The sequence below is a fragment of the Colletotrichum spaethianum genome (assembly GCF_022836535.1).
Source record: "Colletotrichum spaethianum MAFF 239500 DNA, contig19, whole genome shotgun sequence".
NCBI lineage: Eukaryota > Fungi > Ascomycota > Sordariomycetes > Glomerellales > Glomerellaceae > Colletotrichum > Colletotrichum spaethianum.
The window spans coordinates 406,711-422,075 of NW_026054789.1; the positions used below are offsets into that span (position 1 = coordinate 406,711).

General features: G+C 49.8%; 6 protein-coding genes across 6 annotated transcripts; 3 read left to right on the forward strand and 3 right to left on the reverse strand.

The window, feature by feature from the left end:
* Positions 1-89: 89 nt before the first annotated feature.
* ColSpa_07531 (solute carrier family 25 member 40) lies at positions 90-1,445 on the forward strand (the record flags this gene model as incomplete). The annotated part of the gene is made up of 1 exon (XM_049273743.1): positions 90-1,445. One exon carries the CDS (start codon positions 90-92, stop codon positions 1,443-1,445), a length of 1,356 nt encoding a protein of 451 aa, XP_049129700.1.
* A 398-nt stretch (positions 1,446-1,843) lies between these two features.
* ColSpa_07532 (cytochrome P450 monooxygenase andK) lies at positions 1,844-3,083 on the forward strand (the record flags this gene model as incomplete). The annotated part of the gene is made up of 2 exons (XM_049273744.1): positions 1,844-2,171; positions 2,284-3,083. 2 exons carry the CDS (start codon positions 1,844-1,846, stop codon positions 3,081-3,083), a joined length of 1,128 nt encoding a protein of 375 aa, XP_049129701.1.
* Positions 3,084-3,444: 361 nt separating this feature from the next.
* On the reverse strand, positions 3,445-5,316 carry ColSpa_07533 (nonribosomal peptide synthase nlsA; the record flags this gene model as incomplete). Its single annotated transcript, XM_049273745.1, has 2 exons — positions 3,445-4,967; positions 5,031-5,316. The coding sequence occupies 2 exons, from the start codon at positions 5,314-5,316 to the stop codon at positions 3,445-3,447; spliced, it is 1,809 nt and encodes a 602-aa protein (XP_049129702.1).
* Positions 5,317-6,213: 897 nt separating this feature from the next.
* Positions 6,214-7,416, reverse strand: ColSpa_07534 (nonribosomal peptide synthase roqA; the record flags this gene model as incomplete). The annotated part of the gene is made up of 2 exons (XM_049273746.1): positions 6,214-6,825; positions 6,886-7,416. The coding sequence occupies 2 exons, from the start codon at positions 7,414-7,416 to the stop codon at positions 6,214-6,216; spliced, it is 1,143 nt and encodes a 380-aa protein (XP_049129703.1).
* A 3,646-nt stretch (positions 7,417-11,062) lies between these two features.
* ColSpa_07535 (target of rapamycin complex 1 subunit mip1) lies at positions 11,063-12,838 on the forward strand (the record flags this gene model as incomplete). The annotated part of the gene is made up of 1 exon (XM_049273747.1): positions 11,063-12,838. One exon carries the CDS (start codon positions 11,063-11,065, stop codon positions 12,836-12,838), a length of 1,776 nt encoding a protein of 591 aa, XP_049129704.1.
* Positions 12,839-13,226: 388 nt separating this feature from the next.
* Positions 13,227-14,582, reverse strand: ColSpa_07536 (putative transporter SEO1; the record flags this gene model as incomplete). Its single annotated transcript, XM_049273748.1, has 3 exons — positions 13,227-14,182; positions 14,240-14,365; positions 14,417-14,582. The coding sequence occupies 3 exons, from the start codon at positions 14,580-14,582 to the stop codon at positions 13,227-13,229; spliced, it is 1,248 nt and encodes a 415-aa protein (XP_049129705.1).
* Between the last annotated feature and the right edge of the window lie 783 nt (positions 14,583-15,365).

Below are 15,365 nucleotides of genomic sequence, written 5' to 3' on the forward strand. Positions count from 1 at the left end.
GTGCCGATCGCAACCGACGCCAAGTTTTGCCGATTTGAATCTCACTCAAGACGTCTTCGCATGTAGGGGACGATGAGCATCAACGAACAATGACGCGACGTCGTGATGACGACACCACAATCTACGATCCGTATACCGGCGTACTCCCTGTTCTTCCGCCCGGTACAGAGCTTCCGGACAAGGACCCGCGCCGCAACGCCGCGACAGCCGCCTCGGCCGCTGGTGTGCGTGCCTTGAGCGCCCAGGCCATTGCATTCTACTTCCGAGCCCCGGTCAAGGCGTTCTTTCGAACCCGCGTCGATTACCTCGCCTATGCACGTAGTGTACACCAGGCCCAGATCGAGTTGCTCGCACAGGCTGCTGCAAGGGAGCCATCATCCAGGCTGAGGGCGACCCTTCACCAGGCATGGTTCTACCTGCGAGGCACCACTCCGGGCGTGCTTACCTCCGCTGTGAAGCAACATGGCTGGAGCGTCCTGCCAAACCAAGTTCTCCCGCCTCTTATTGCAAATGTGGGCGTTGGTGCTGTTCTGTACACCAGCTATCTCACAATCCTCGGCAGCTTGCATGAGGAGAGTGGAAAGTCGAGAAAGACCGTCTATCCACCGCCACACCCAACACAGACCTTCACCGCTGGGCTCCTCGCTGGAAGTCTTCAAAGTTTTATTGCAGCACCTTTGGACGCAATCCAAGCCAGATATGACCACCGCGATCTTATTCCTACCGAAGGCGGGAAGCCGAGAAGCATGTGGGCTTTCAGCGCTGAGAAATTGAGAGAGATTGGCATGCGCGGCATATTTGCTGGCTGGGGCCTGTCCCTTATGAAGGATAGCTTTGGTGCTGCAATATTTTTCAGTGTCTTCGAGTATGTGAAGGCCCAAGGGTACTACCGCTTCGTATCCTGGTACTATGGTGGGCTGGAAGAACATATTGTCGACTTCCTAGCCCAGAAGCGACCGCCTAAGAAGGACAGATCCGACAGAGACGACAACCAACCATTAATTATTCGGCCTCACTACGCCATTGAACCCTTGTTTCTGCTACTCGGCGGTCTTAGCGCCTCCTTTGCTCAACAAATCGTTCTTCACCCGTTGACACACGTACAAGTCGAGCACTGGGACCGCCTCGAAGAACTTGACGCCAAGGCAGCCAAGCTGAGAGAACTTCGAGGAGCGAACCCGGGCCAGCGACGAGACGGGTGGAGAATGTTCAGGGCATACTACCGAGCATACAAGGAGACGTGGTCGGAATGCTGTGCCGAGGCTGCAAAGGAAGGACTGGGCGTGAGGAAATGGCTGTGGCGTGGTTTCTGGTGGAATACGATCCGTCAGGTTCCCAGCACGAGCGCTGGATTGATCATTTTTGAATTGGTTCGACGCAAGTATGGTTTGGGCAACGAAGAAGTTCGCATTACAGGAGACGGGTATGATATCCTCCTTAACTAGAGCTAGCATTTAATGGGCGCGCGGGCGTTTAGAGGCGAGCTTGAAGATCTCGACTCTGTATGGCGTTGTACAACATAAATAGAGAATTACCGTTTCCAAGTCGCTAAGCTATTGTGTGCCGGATCAAATTGGCTTGTGGCTTGAGCCGCTATTGTGCGGCTGTGCCACCTTTCGGATATGGTTTTCCCAAAACTCTCGGGCTGCCAATGAGGTATCAAGATTTCAAGAATTGGGACGGAACCTGGGGAAGTGGAGAAGCAAACTCCACTTGGTGATCAGTGATGACGTTAAGTCCGTGCCGCTCTCAAGGCTCTCGTACGACGAAGCAGCAACTTCTTTTGTTCTCTTCCCAAAAACCGCCTCCTCTTTTCAGGTTCCTTAGCGAGGAGCACCACAAAATGGCCAATATACCAGATTCAGACAATGTTGTGCGCGTTAAGCTGATTGACACGACGACTGCCATGGTCGGCACGGCTGAGTCCTTCGTCCAGCCGGTTGTACCAGGGCACGAAGTCATCAACTTCTGCTCTTTAGCCTTCCTCCTCGAAAACGAAAGACTCGGAAAGAAAGCACTGTTTGATCTTGGAGTCCGCAAAGACTATTGGAACCTGCCGAAGGCCGCTCAACAAGGTGTGCTGGGTCCCGATAGTGTCATCTTCGGGATGAGTGTCGAAAAAGGCATTGATGAGGTCTTGAGAGATGGAGACATCGATCCCAAGAGTATTGGTAAGATATTAGTGAATAACCGTGTCGTCTTTTGCTGACTCGCATTAATGACTACTGCATTTGGTCTCATGCACACTTCGACCACCGGGGAGACGTGTCCGTCTTCCCCAAGTCGACGACCTTGGTCACAGGCCCTGGATACTTCTCATCGAAGGGCAGGCCGGGTGGACGAGACGATCCACAGGCGGCCCCGAGTTTGAAGACCGAACGCTGAAAGAGGCAGAATTTGACAGCGGTCTCACAGTGGGCAAGTTCAAGGCTCAAGACTTCTTTGGTGACGGCTCCCTCTATCTCCTCGAAGCCCCTGGACATCAACCAGAGCACATCTGCGCCCTTGCGAGGACTAAACCATCTTCATCTTCGGGTGGAGCGACCTTCATCTTCCTCGGTGGCGACATCTGTCACTTCGCAGGCGTCTTCCGGCCAACTGTAGACACCCCGCTTCCAGAAGGCATTCCGGCTTCGGCTATCACTAGACGCTCGGACTGGGTTTCCAAGGCAGCGTGCCCTTGCTCTTTCTTTACGCCATATCATCCTAACGCAAAAGACGACGAATCGGCTCGGGGTACGCCGTGGTACCAGCTCCCCCAAGGCGGGAAGCACCCAGTATACACGGACATTGATCTAGCAGCAGACTCGGTATCAAAGATGCGAGACCTGGATGTCAAAGACAACATCATGGTTTGCATTGCTCATGATGCGAGTTTACTAGATGTCCTCCCTGTCTTCAACAAGCAACCCGATAAAGACATCAATGAGTGGAAGAGGGAGGGCTGGAAGTCAACGACATACTGGAGTTGGTTAAACGAGGTTTCTGTGAAGGGCAAGACCCCTCGGCCACCTGTTGTGGAAGGGTTCTGGAGAGACGGCAAGAAATGGGACTACGCTGCTTATTTGGAAAATCTTGGTTGAGGCTATAGTATCATGGCACATATATGGCTGCACCAGGCATAAGCAATAGCCAAAAATGCTATAGAATACAGTAAACCAAAGAACGCAAACAGCGGAACCCAGGTGATCATATAAATCCGAGACTTCGCTTCATTCAAATCGAAAGATTTTGACCACGGTATTTAAAATGAACGATATTCATTTCAGCCCTGCAAGTCGGATCACCAAGACCGCAGAAGCTGAAACGGTTCTGCTATAGCCTTGTAAAGCTAGATCTTACTGCGAAGTCACTTGTAATGGCAAAAAGGCTTCGAACTGAACAGGAATCGGAGCTAAGATTGTATTATGTGTCTATGTATCTTTCACAGAAATTTATCGACTATTATGCTCCAATTATCGACGAGATCATTGCAATCTGTTCCTTCACAGTCTGATTCCGTAAAACGTCTTCGGTTGAGACACCAAGGCCTTTCTTTCTGTAATCGTGGGCAAGGGCCGCTGCAGACACTGGATTGCCCCAAATTTCAAAGAATGACTCGTTTTCCCTAACCTTGTGAGTCTCCACGTCTAGAATATCAGTCCATACCTCCTTCACAATAGCCTTTGCTTTCTCGCATAACCTGTCACTCACGCTCTGTTCTTCCGTCCCCTTTGCGTCCGCGATCTTGCAGATGATTGGAAGTACTGGACATGAGTTGCGATCCCCCAGGTCAATGGGTTGATTTGTGCGCTGCGTAGTCAACTCCAAATATTGCTTAAACTTCCGCAACATTATGCCGGCCACGTCCTCGGGCACACTTTTCTTTGCAAACGCCACCATCACCCGCGTTTGCTTGCCAAACGGCTCTACGTGTACGATGATATCCGCGCGATCGCCAGGGTCCATGATCTCCGTAAGCTTGACCACGGCAGCAGCGTCCTCTGGTTCATTATTGCCGTGGCTAGCTTGTTGCGACGTCTCAATATCCAACCCCTGGAAGATGAGCAGTGACGAAAAGCGCGTCCACCGTCTCCACGGCGTGCATTTCTCCACAATGGTAGTGGCCCCAACATTCTCGAACCGCATGGACGCAATGTGTTGGGCCTGCAGTTGTTCGACCAGCTCGCCATACGTCGACTGTGGGCTGTGGTCGCCAGTGTAGGGTTTGAGCTGCGCACGTGTGGGTATGTGGGAAGTGCAGGAGCCCATCACGTCTTGGGCAAACTCCACGGGGTTGTTGCGTCCCCAGCCAGTCGACGCGAAGACGACATCGTCTCTGCCTGTTAGCTCAGCTAGAGTGAGAGCCCACGCTGTCTTGGCAATGGTGGCTCTGGTGCTGCGGGCTGCCAATTTGTTCGTGGCCGTGTTGCTGTTTATCGTGGCTAACTCCAAGAGCCGAGTCTCGAACGTGCTGACGAGCACACCGTCAACGAAGTTCAAGTTGGAGGGATTGTCGCCGGAAGGGGAATTGCGTTTTGTTATCTCTGTCATATCGGCGCCTGCAAGAAGGGAGCGCCAGTATTCGATTCCCTGTTCGATTTCCATGGCTCGGGCATAGTGGAGGTACGCTGGGTAGCTACCATTGAGCTCACGCAATTGAACGTGGCCATATTCGATATTGTTGATAAGGAAATTCATCTCACGGCCTAGGATGGCGACTGAGTGACCGTCGTATTGGGCTGCAGATATGCGAATGATGAGTCGCTCGATACGAGTGGCGTCGCTGCAGGACAGCAGCTCGAACGTCGTCTGGGGCTGAGTCATGTCGACCTCTCTGCTCTGCAGGTCGTCTTCCATAAGGCATTCTGTGGTCTCGTGAATGTCTTTGAGGTTTAGGTGGGTTCTGCTCTGAGGCTGGAAGGATTTCGATACAACTTGATACAAAGCTCGTCGGTGTGCCATGAAAAACGTCCGCAGCGTAGCATCTGAGATGGATTAGAATACTTGTGCATAGGTGCGACACCTTTCCGTTCCATAAGTGCACTTACGTCTCGTCGTCAAGCACTCGCATATCCGGTGGATGACCCTTTCGTCAAGGGGCAATACAAAATCGCAAAGTAGCCAGTTGATTCCACGGCGTTCTTCCTTGTAAGTAGAAAACGCGACGCAAGAAGCTTGAAGATCGGTGGCTTGGATCACGTCCTCAACATCACCCACTACAGACGCATAGTGCATTGCCTTTTCCCGGACTTCATCGCCAGTTGTTTGGTTGGCAATTGCGTCGAACTGTCGGTACTCGCACGCAACTTTGCGTCCTGCCTTGGATTTCTCCATCAACTCTGCAAGGCGGGAAAGTTGTGGGGTTTGAAGTATGTCCTATTCGCATCGTGTTAAATGGTCAGTGTTTGTCTCTTGAGCAGGATACACAGGGAAAGGCGGCCGCTAACCGGAACTGCAAGATGAAAGCCTAAATTTCTCGCCAGAGACACCAATCTGATTCCTTTGATGGAATCTCCGCCCAAAGCGAAAAAGTTCGAGTTGCGGAAGATTAAATCTTTGCTTAAGCTAAGAGATTGAGAAAACAGATCCTGAAGAATTTTCTCAGATTCCTTCCTGACCGGATCACCACCCGCCGTTGGAAACGTAGCGGAGAACGCAGCCACCGTAGCTCTGTCGAGGTGGCTGCCAAGAACCTGGAGAACCTTTCGGTCGAGCTTCCCCTGGATAGTGACGGGCATGAAGCAAAGTGGGATGAATGCCTGAGGAATTGCGATGGCTTTCAAAAAGTCTGCGAGCTTTGTCTTGGCGTTCTGGACGTTTATGGTTGCAGATTTGCTCCTGTCGATGAGATCCAGTACCGCACTGTCTTTCTGATGACTGCCTATGTTCGGGGCATAAAAGGCAACCAAATGTTTAGAACCCCCTAGCTCATACAAAGAAAGATTTAAAGCCTCAACTGCGATGAGGTAATCATCCCCGATGATTCGACTGAAAGCGAGGCGAAAAGTTAGGTTGGCTACTTTCCATGAACGATTCATATTCAGCATGGTAACTGACCTGATCCTTTGCTCAATTTCACCAAGTTCGATCCGTTGCCCATTCAGCTTAACCTGCGTATCAATGCGGCCAAATACCTCATAAGACTGATCCGGAAGCTGTCGCACGAGATCTCCTGTTTTGTAGAGTCTTCTCAGCTCAGGCACCGTCCCCACCGGCAGCCAGCTCGGACCCTCAACGAACGCCTTGGATGTCTTTTCTGCCTCGTTTAAATATCCTGCTCAGCGTCGGCCCCTGAATAAGCAGCTCGCCTTTTGCTCCCACAGGCAGCAACTGGCGGTGGTTATCCGGATTGACAACCCATCCCCAGCACGCTCCCTCTAGGGCACGCCCAATATTACTAGCCCGCGACGATTGACGCGTGTACACGTTATACGAAAACGCGCACGACGCCTCGGACGGTCCGTAGCCGTTGATAACATCCCGGCGTCCAGTCCCAGGCTTTGTCCACTTATGGACGAGCTCGGTGCTGTTGGCTTCACCGCATAGAATGACGACTTTGAGGAGCGGCACATCCTCTGGATCGAGGGTTTGTGCGAGGGTGGCGGTGACGCCTAGAAAGTTGGCTCGAAGGTCGTTGATGGCCCCAGCGACTCGGTTGATGCGGTCGAACTCAGTGGGGACGCAAATGGTGCCGCCGGCAATTAAAGTGCTGAGGACATCGAAGTTAGTAGCATCGAAGTTGTATGAGGCGAAGTGAAAGACCCGGGAGTTGGCATCTAAGAGGGCAGATCGTTGTTGTGCTAGGGCATCTGTAACGTAGGCTCTATGCTCTGTCATGACAGCCTTGTGTGTTTGAAATGTTAGTAATGTTTTTCAAGGTGTCAAATACCATCACGAGCATACCTTGGGAACGCCAGTAGATCCCGAAGTGAACACCAGGTAAGCCAGATCGGACGGGCGAGCGGGAGATGAGAAAATATCCATGTTTGCCGAGCCCGTTAGAGTCTTGAGAAGTTCTTGGTCCAAAACCAGCGCCCGACAACCGATCTTTTCAACAAGATGCTCGTGTTGTCGGCTCGTGATGATGAGCGGAACATCTGCAATAGAAGAACATTCTCGTAGAAAGTGAAGCGGCGTCTCAGCGCTGAAACCGACATAGACGTTTCCCGCCTTCATAATTGCAACAATGGCGAGAACCGCAAGTGAAGACTTATCAAACAAGATCGGGACAACCTCACCCTTTTTGACGCCAAGTCCGAGTAGATAAACCGCCAGATTACTTGAGAGAACCGATAGTTGGGTGTATGTGAAATTTGGACCTTCGGTAGCAACCACGGCCTGATTCTGAGGGTGGTTCTTTGCGTGTTCATCAACATATTCGTGGATGCAGCGTTCCACAGCTGGGAGATGCGAGGGACTCCAAGCCTCCAACATCGTGCGGTTTAGTGAGCCGAGGATGTCGAGTTCGCTCAGACTTGTGTCGTGAGGGCTGCTTACGAATCGTTTAACGATTATCAAGAAGGTTTCCAGGAATGCTTCTGCTGAGGGTGCGGGGATGGAGAACGGAGAGTCTGTTATGTGTTAGAAACGGACAGTAAAGCCTGGCGAGAGACATCAAAAGGCCGGACTAGTACGACTAATACATATGCCTACATTGAAAATGAACGCGCCCTTCACTATCCACCATGAGAACGGCTTGAATAGCTCCTATGACTTCACAATCTAGGCCAGCTGCCTCGTTTTGCGCGAATCCCACCGCAGTGCTACCGCAGTGGAATTCGATGGAACGCACAGGCTGGCTGAAGAACTCATCTGAGTCAATTCTTGAGCATGCTTGGGTGATGTGGCAAGCCGGAAAAGTCTCCAAGACCGTCATGTGACTCTCGATCGTCGCTGATACCGGAAAGAATGCTTGGTGGACATTGTCTTGGCTGCTTCGTACCACGTGTGCCGTGACAGCTGGGGTCGCGCTATATACGCTCAACGTGAAAGACCACGCGGCAACATAGAACGTCTCTCTACTGACGTTGTGTTTACTGCAAAAAGAGGCAACGGCATTTGCGTCCGGAAAACACGTCCTGATAAACTCCAGGGTCATTTTTAGTGACAGAAAGCTGACCGATCAGAGAGAACCTGGGAATTTTGAAATGTGGATAGTCTCGGTAGGGGTGGACAAGAGTGAAAGACCAAAGTCATACAGTCGCAAGGGCACCCGGCTCACCATAGCGCTACTAGAGCACTCTTAATACTGAATCGCTCAATCCTCTGTAACGGGATCACCCGTTTACAGGAAAACTCAAACCATGTGAGATTGTTCGAGAACGCTTTCGAGTCACGTCTGGACTCGAAGCAAGAGCACAAAATGCTGCATACACCTTATCAAATTTACCTACGGCCACATACTGACTCGTTGTGCAAATTAGGAGAGACATCAGGTTGGTCACGAACGAGCAAAGGCTCAGAATGGACAAACAGGGCGGAATAACGGCATATAAATGACAAAGGATCGAATCAAGCTTTGCCAAGCAATATGTCAGACAGGGGTTTTGAAGTGGATTTAATCTCTTTCTCAAGGGTAGAACGACCGGTATGGTGGGCACATACATTGAGACCGTCCTTATCGTCCTAGTTGATGGGGGCTTCATGACTCAAGCACTTCCTCCTACTTTTCATCAAACGAGGTGATGATCAATCGAAAGCACGGCGAGTCTGTTTGGTGAGTCTGCGATCAACCCGCTTCCGCCTGTATAGGTAAAATAGGGTGACGGTACAATCATATTTTGTCTCATAAAGCAGGTGTAATTGTGTGCGTGTGTGGGAAGGGGGAAGGTACAGGCGAACTATGTAAGTGGGGCTCAGAGACATTCTTGCCATCAAGGCTTTTTAAATATATGGTGCCGATGAATAATCATTGGGCTGGCCAATCGATTTGTTGTTATGGCCTCGAGGCGGTTGGGTCCTGAGGAAATTGACCTGGCTATCAACGCCCGTCTCTTCCATAGTGTGTTTGCTTTAATTTGACTGGAACTAGCATTGAATTTATAGACATTAAACATTGCATGCTTACTTTATGAGTGATACGCGTTTGTCGCTTAGTTTAGGTGTCATCCCCTGGTTAGAGGTACTTCGGGGAAGAGGGGTAACCGAGATATCTACGCAAATATTCGGCGCGTGAATATGACAATCTTTGCAATAGCTATTTGATATTTAATGGCAAACGAGCGCACAAGAGACTTGATATTGACGCTCAGGTAGGCTATTTACGACAGGAGCATCTAGAATCTAGTTCACTCACTTTTGAATTAACCTTTCTCCATATTGATACATTGTCGAAGAGACCCTAGTAAAGCAAAGCAACGGTGGTTTGAGAAAGGTTCAAAACGTAGGTTACTAGAGGGTTGATTTCGGAATGGAATGAAAAACAGTGCGATGACGAAAAGATTTGGAAATTTTGTCAAACCATATTTTACTATTCGTAATTGCCCCTGTGCTGCAAGTTCAGCAGAGCCACTTCTGCTAGAGGAAGACGAGCTGTGTGAAGTCCAAGCTTTAATTATCCAAAACAGACGTCACTGAATCTTCTCTACTTCCGTTTCTGATGGACTGGTTGTTTCGACTTGGGGATACGACCTGCTTTATAGTCCCAGTCTTAGGTATTGTTCGCCTACCTCCTAGGTTTTTGCTACGTAAGTATGTTGTTTCCTTCATAGGAAGTTGACGAGCTAAATTTTGATTGGTCTTGTACCTCGGGCTTGCCCCACTTCATGATCGGCGCCGAATCCTGATTGTCCATCGCAACTGCCCCATAAACACCAATTGACCAGTGATAGCAATACAAGAAGCAGGAGGCGGCGCACTCGCTGTACAGAATCATAAATCATCAAGCCTAGGCTCTGGATATTAATAAGAACGTATTGGGGCAGTGGAGTCTATGGCCCAATCTACCCACAATCCTTTAGCCGACTTGATCCCGGCCTAAGAACCGCCGCCACTGTATCTAGCTTTCTGGCATTGGGGACAACGAGATGGCTCAGTTGATCCACGAAACGTTAGATTTTTCAGATTACTGAGCCTTGTGGGCGTTTCCGAAAAAAATTTCTAAACAGTATGCAATCACTACTCGCTCTACGCTGCTGTATGCCTAAAGAAAGTAAGACTTGTTACGCAAATGAAGTTAAGGAGATGGTGAGGTGGAAATATGAGAGCTTTCTTCGACTCGGAGATTAGATTAATATTTAGTTCAAAGACCAGGAAAAGAGATTTTGTGATTCGTCAGTGATAACTCTTGGCTGGAACAACACTTCGGTGCTATTTGATGCACCACTTACAGCATGTCCACACTGATTTCCACGAGCGGTTGCACATGGCTATCCCAAGTTGCTTTAAACAACAGATGCTCTAGATGTGTATAGCTGGAGCTGTATGTATGCAGAGGAATAGACCTCTTTAAAGCTGTATATAAAAACTGAACGTAATCTCAAGTCAAGGACTGCAAACGGAGTTTTCCGCCGTGATCACTAATAATCACTCTAAATCATGCAGATAACGCGTCACAATATATTTCTCTAAAAAAAGATTATCAAGGATTTCAGTGACGCGGCATCATAGTGGAAGGGCAAAGTACATCATTGGATGAACCAAAAGACTACCCAAGTATCGGGAGTTAGTTTCCCACATGACGAGGTTCGTCCGAAATGCCAGCCCTATAACAGTCTTGCTCGTCAAATTGAAGCTAGTTCAGGACCCCAGTTTACGGGTCCCATTTTAAAGCCTAGCAAGCTGGGGTTAATGCGAAAGTTCTAGCTCTCGTTCGTAAACTGCGCCTCGACGCTATGAGGCGTACAGATAGATCACATGTGGGGCAACTTTTTGCTCATGTACGTAGCTACACTGTGATCGAATCCATGTGTGAAAAGGGGTGATGAATACTTGTGCTGCTAAGAAAAACACTTATATAAGCGTCCATATCTGAGCACTTTTCTTTTCTTACCAGAAGAAATCAGCACTGTCACTCGCCTAAACTATTTGTTCCTCATTTTCACTCGCTTAATTCCTATAACAGTCCATCCGCACACCCGACATGTCTCGTTACTCCAAAGCGGCTCTACGTGCTTTGGCGGTCAGAGCCAGCACATCTTCTCTTACCGATGTCTGCACTGTTGAGAATGTTCAGAACGCTTTGCCTTCCAACGGTACTCTTCTCGGAATCGACCTTCTTCCTTCGACCGTCACCGCCTTCCCAGTTTACAATGCCACCACTGGCGGAGGCATGATGAACTCCGGCAATAGCTCCGGCACAACATACACCTACTGCAACGTCACGGTCCAATACACCCATACTGGCAAGGGTGATGTCGTCGTTGTCAAGTATGCCCTTCCGAGCCCCGATGACTTCAAGAGTCGATTCTACGTAGCCGGAGGAGGCGGCTTCTCACTATCCAGCGATGCCACCGGCGGTCTATCTTATGGCGCTGCAGGAGGTGCCACCGATGCCGGCTATGATGCATTCATCAACAGCTATGATGAGGTTGTTCTTTACGGCAACGGCTCCATTAACTGGGACGCCACCCATATGTTCGGGTACCAGGCTCTGGGTGAGATGACCCAGGTCGGCAAAGCCATCACCAAAGGCTTCTACAGCTTGGCCGCCGACGACAAGGTCTACACCTACTATGAGGGATGTTCTGACGGTGGCCGCGAGGGTATGAGCCAGGTTCAGCGCTGGGGCGAGGAATATGACGGAGTCATTGCAGGCGCTCCCGCTTTCCGGTTTGCCCAGCAACAAGTTCTTCACGTCTATTCGTCTGCCGTTGAGCACACTCAAAACTACTATCCTCCTCCTTGCGAGTTAGCCAAAATCGTCAACTCCACCATTGCCGCCTGCGACGGTCTCGACGGACGCGTCGATGGTGTTATATCTCGCACTGATCTTTGCAAGCTCCAGTTCGACCTGAAGTCAATTATTGGGGAGTCTTACTACTGTGCCGAGAAGAACAGCACTTCCCTTGGGTTCGGTTTCAACAAGAGACAAGCCCAGGGCAGCACCACCAGCTACCAGCCCGCCCAAAATGGCACTGTATCTGAGCAGGGAGTCGCTGTTGCTCAAGCTATCTACGACGGTGTCTTCAATGCCGAGGGTCAGCGTGCCTACCTGTCTTGGCAGATCGGTTCCGAGCTCGGTGACGCTTCCACGACCTACAACTCCGAGACTGATGCTTGGGAGCTCAGCATTCCATCTACAGGCGGCGAATACGTCACAAAGTTCGTCCAGCTCCTCGATCTCGACAATTTGTCCGACCTCAATAACGTCACTTACGACACTCTCGTTGACTGGATGAACACTGGCATGATCCGTTACATGGATAGCCTCCAAACCACCCTTCCTGACCTAACACCCTTCCAAACCTCGGGTGGCAAGCTTCTACACTACCATGGCGAGTCTGACTCCAGCATCCCTGCCGGGTCCTCTGTTCACTACTGGCAATCCGTTCGCTCCGTCATGTATCCTAATTCTTCCGATGAGGAGGCTCTCAGATCCCTCGAGGACTGGTACCAGCTCTACCTGGTCCCTGGTGCCGGTCACTGCGGTACTAATAGCCTCCAGCCTGGCCCCTACCCCCAAAACAATATGGACACCATGATTGATTGGGTTGAAAATGGGAACAAGCCTAGCCGCCTTAACGCCACCGTCTCTTCTTCTACCAACGTCAATGCTGGCGAGACCCAGATGCTCTGCCAGTGGCCCACTCGTCCGCTGTGGCGCGGCAACAGCTCGGAATTCAACTGCGTCAACGATGAGAAGTCTATTGACAGCTGGACCTACACTTTTCCCGCTTTCAAGGTCCCTGTTTACTAAACGTTTGTGGGTGCTTGCTTGGAAACAGCCACGAAGATTTTGAGGATCGAGGTATTAAAACGTTGCAAAACCTTTAGTATCTCTTGCCACTCAATGGTTGGAAACAAGAAGGCCAAGATACGAAACTGTCAGAAACAAAGTCGAGTTGTATATAAGTGGATTATGGTTCAATTCTAAAGATATTTTGATTTGGTGAGCTCAACTATTAGTACATCATGTGTCATAGCGGGTGCTTGATAACTTCATGGCCCAGCCTAATCAAACACTTCATTAAAACTGTCTGCTTCAATTGCTGCCCCTAGCTATCCGTGGATGGTTCTCTAGGCCTTTTCAAACATAGTCGCAGACACACAAAGACCAAGTTGACGTATTTTAATAGTCCGTGAGTTCAGAGTGCCCTGCTTTCGTCGTCACGTGCTTGCGTTTCTCTTTCGCCTCCGTAAATGGTTTTCTCCCCAGTATTGCTATTATCCGCTTTCTTGGCATGGCCTTCAAGAGAATTTGTCGCGCCACTGCTGTGGCGATTGTTTGTTTCCTCGTCGGTAGAGCAGATGTCTTGGCTCTTGTCTCTCTTCAAGTAGTAATGCATGATCCAGGTGAAGATGATCAAAGCAACCGCGCATCCCAGGCAGAACGAAAAGCCTTTTCTATACCTGGGAGACTCCACTGTAGGGAAGGTGAGCAGCGGTGTCCAAGCAGTCGAGCTCTGTGAAAGCAGGTTGATCAGCACAAGAGTAAAGCTGCGTTCCTCAGGACTGTCCCGTAGTAGATTGTTGACCCATCCGTGGAAGATGGAAGACAAGGCGTTGGACCAATACATGGTCGCAAACCCGAACCATAGGCCACCTTCAGGGACTGTCCATATGGTCAGGAAAATAAGCCCAAGAGCATTGAGAGCCGAGCAAATCGTAATGGCCCAAGCTGGGCCTAGAAACATATCCGAGGCGAAACATGCAATAAGTGTGTAGGCTATGCCTAGTGCGGGTGCAATGGTTCCCATTTCGTTTATCTTTGCCGCGCTGTATCGTCCAAGGCTTTTGATCCAGAGTAAGTAAGAACCAGTGTTCTTGTGAATGCCGGCGTTCCAGAAAAGAACGTCGGTCGTAATGACAAGCCAGAAGCGAAAACCTAGCAAGGTTCTTGTAATGTGGCTAAATTTCATCTTCCCGTGTAGTACGTGGCCGTGCTTTTCAAGACGGTCGCGTGCGGTATCAATGTCTCTATCGTTGACACACCATCGGTTGGGTTGATCGATGGTGCCTGGAATAACGAAAAACCCAAAGATGCCGACGGGGATTGTAATAATGGCGCAGATTATGTACATCCAGCGCCAGCCTTCCATGCCTGTGGCGTACGGTTAGCCACAGACTTTTAGCATTGTTGAGGACATGATACCCTTACCATGAACACCCTCTAGTGAACTAGATGCCCCGGCCTGGATGAGACCAGCGGTTAAAGTACCAGCTGCTAGACCAGTATAGAATATACCACCACGGCGAGCAATTTCATGACCTCGATACCAGGAGCCTGGAGTCTCGTTAGTGAGAAGCTGCAGTAAGGTAAGAATATTTGACATACCAAAGACGTAATGCATCGCTGGAAAAAATGCAGCTTCAAACCAGCCGACCATGAATCTATACGCAGCCAATTCGCCGTAGGAGTTGACACGATACTGCAGCAGCGTGAATACTCCCCACATAATGTCGCAGAATGGAATGAGATACTGAATGGGGACATATGTCATGATGAAGCTTGATCTTGAATCAGATTGTGGTCCGTAACGCTGCGGCTTTGGGTCTTACAGAAATGGTATCTGGCCTAGGACCGATCCTAGAGTGAACAAAGTTTGGAGCTGGACGAGTTCGTTGCCATAGAAGCCAAGGTCTTCCTTTAGGCCGGCGACATAGGCATTGTTCAGATTGGATTGATCGACATACTTGACCCAATACCCTTGAAAAAAGAGTTCATTAGCTTGAGCAACCTAATTTCCCCCAATTTCGAATCTAAACATACCGAGGACTGAGTAGGGCACCAAGAGGAGATCAATCTTCGTAATCAATCGTCTCTCTTCCTTGGTATCCTCAGGAGAGAACCATCTCCATTGCCACCATTTATCTCTCGGAACAGATGCTTTCAAACGAGATGTCATGTTTTCAAGTGACTGGATTATTATACAGTTGAAACACGGTCGTTTCAAATCGAGGTGCATAAGTAGACGCATAGGTAGATACATTTTATATGGCGCACGAGAGACTAATATTCGCACCGCTGACAATATCTCCGTCAGTATTATTCATCCCGGGAAGTTGTCCGCCATTGCGCAATATCTAAATGGGTGCAAGAAGGTAATTGGCTATCGTCGTGATCTCGCAACGAGTCTCGGCGCATGACCAAATTAGTCAAGTGTACATTCGAGGGGCTCAAGATAGTCGAGAACAAGTGAAAGAAAAGCCCAGACCCGGGGGTAAGGAGACGCGGTATCGGTGAAACGACATAATAGTCTGGGACTGAAGAAGGCCGATTGGTT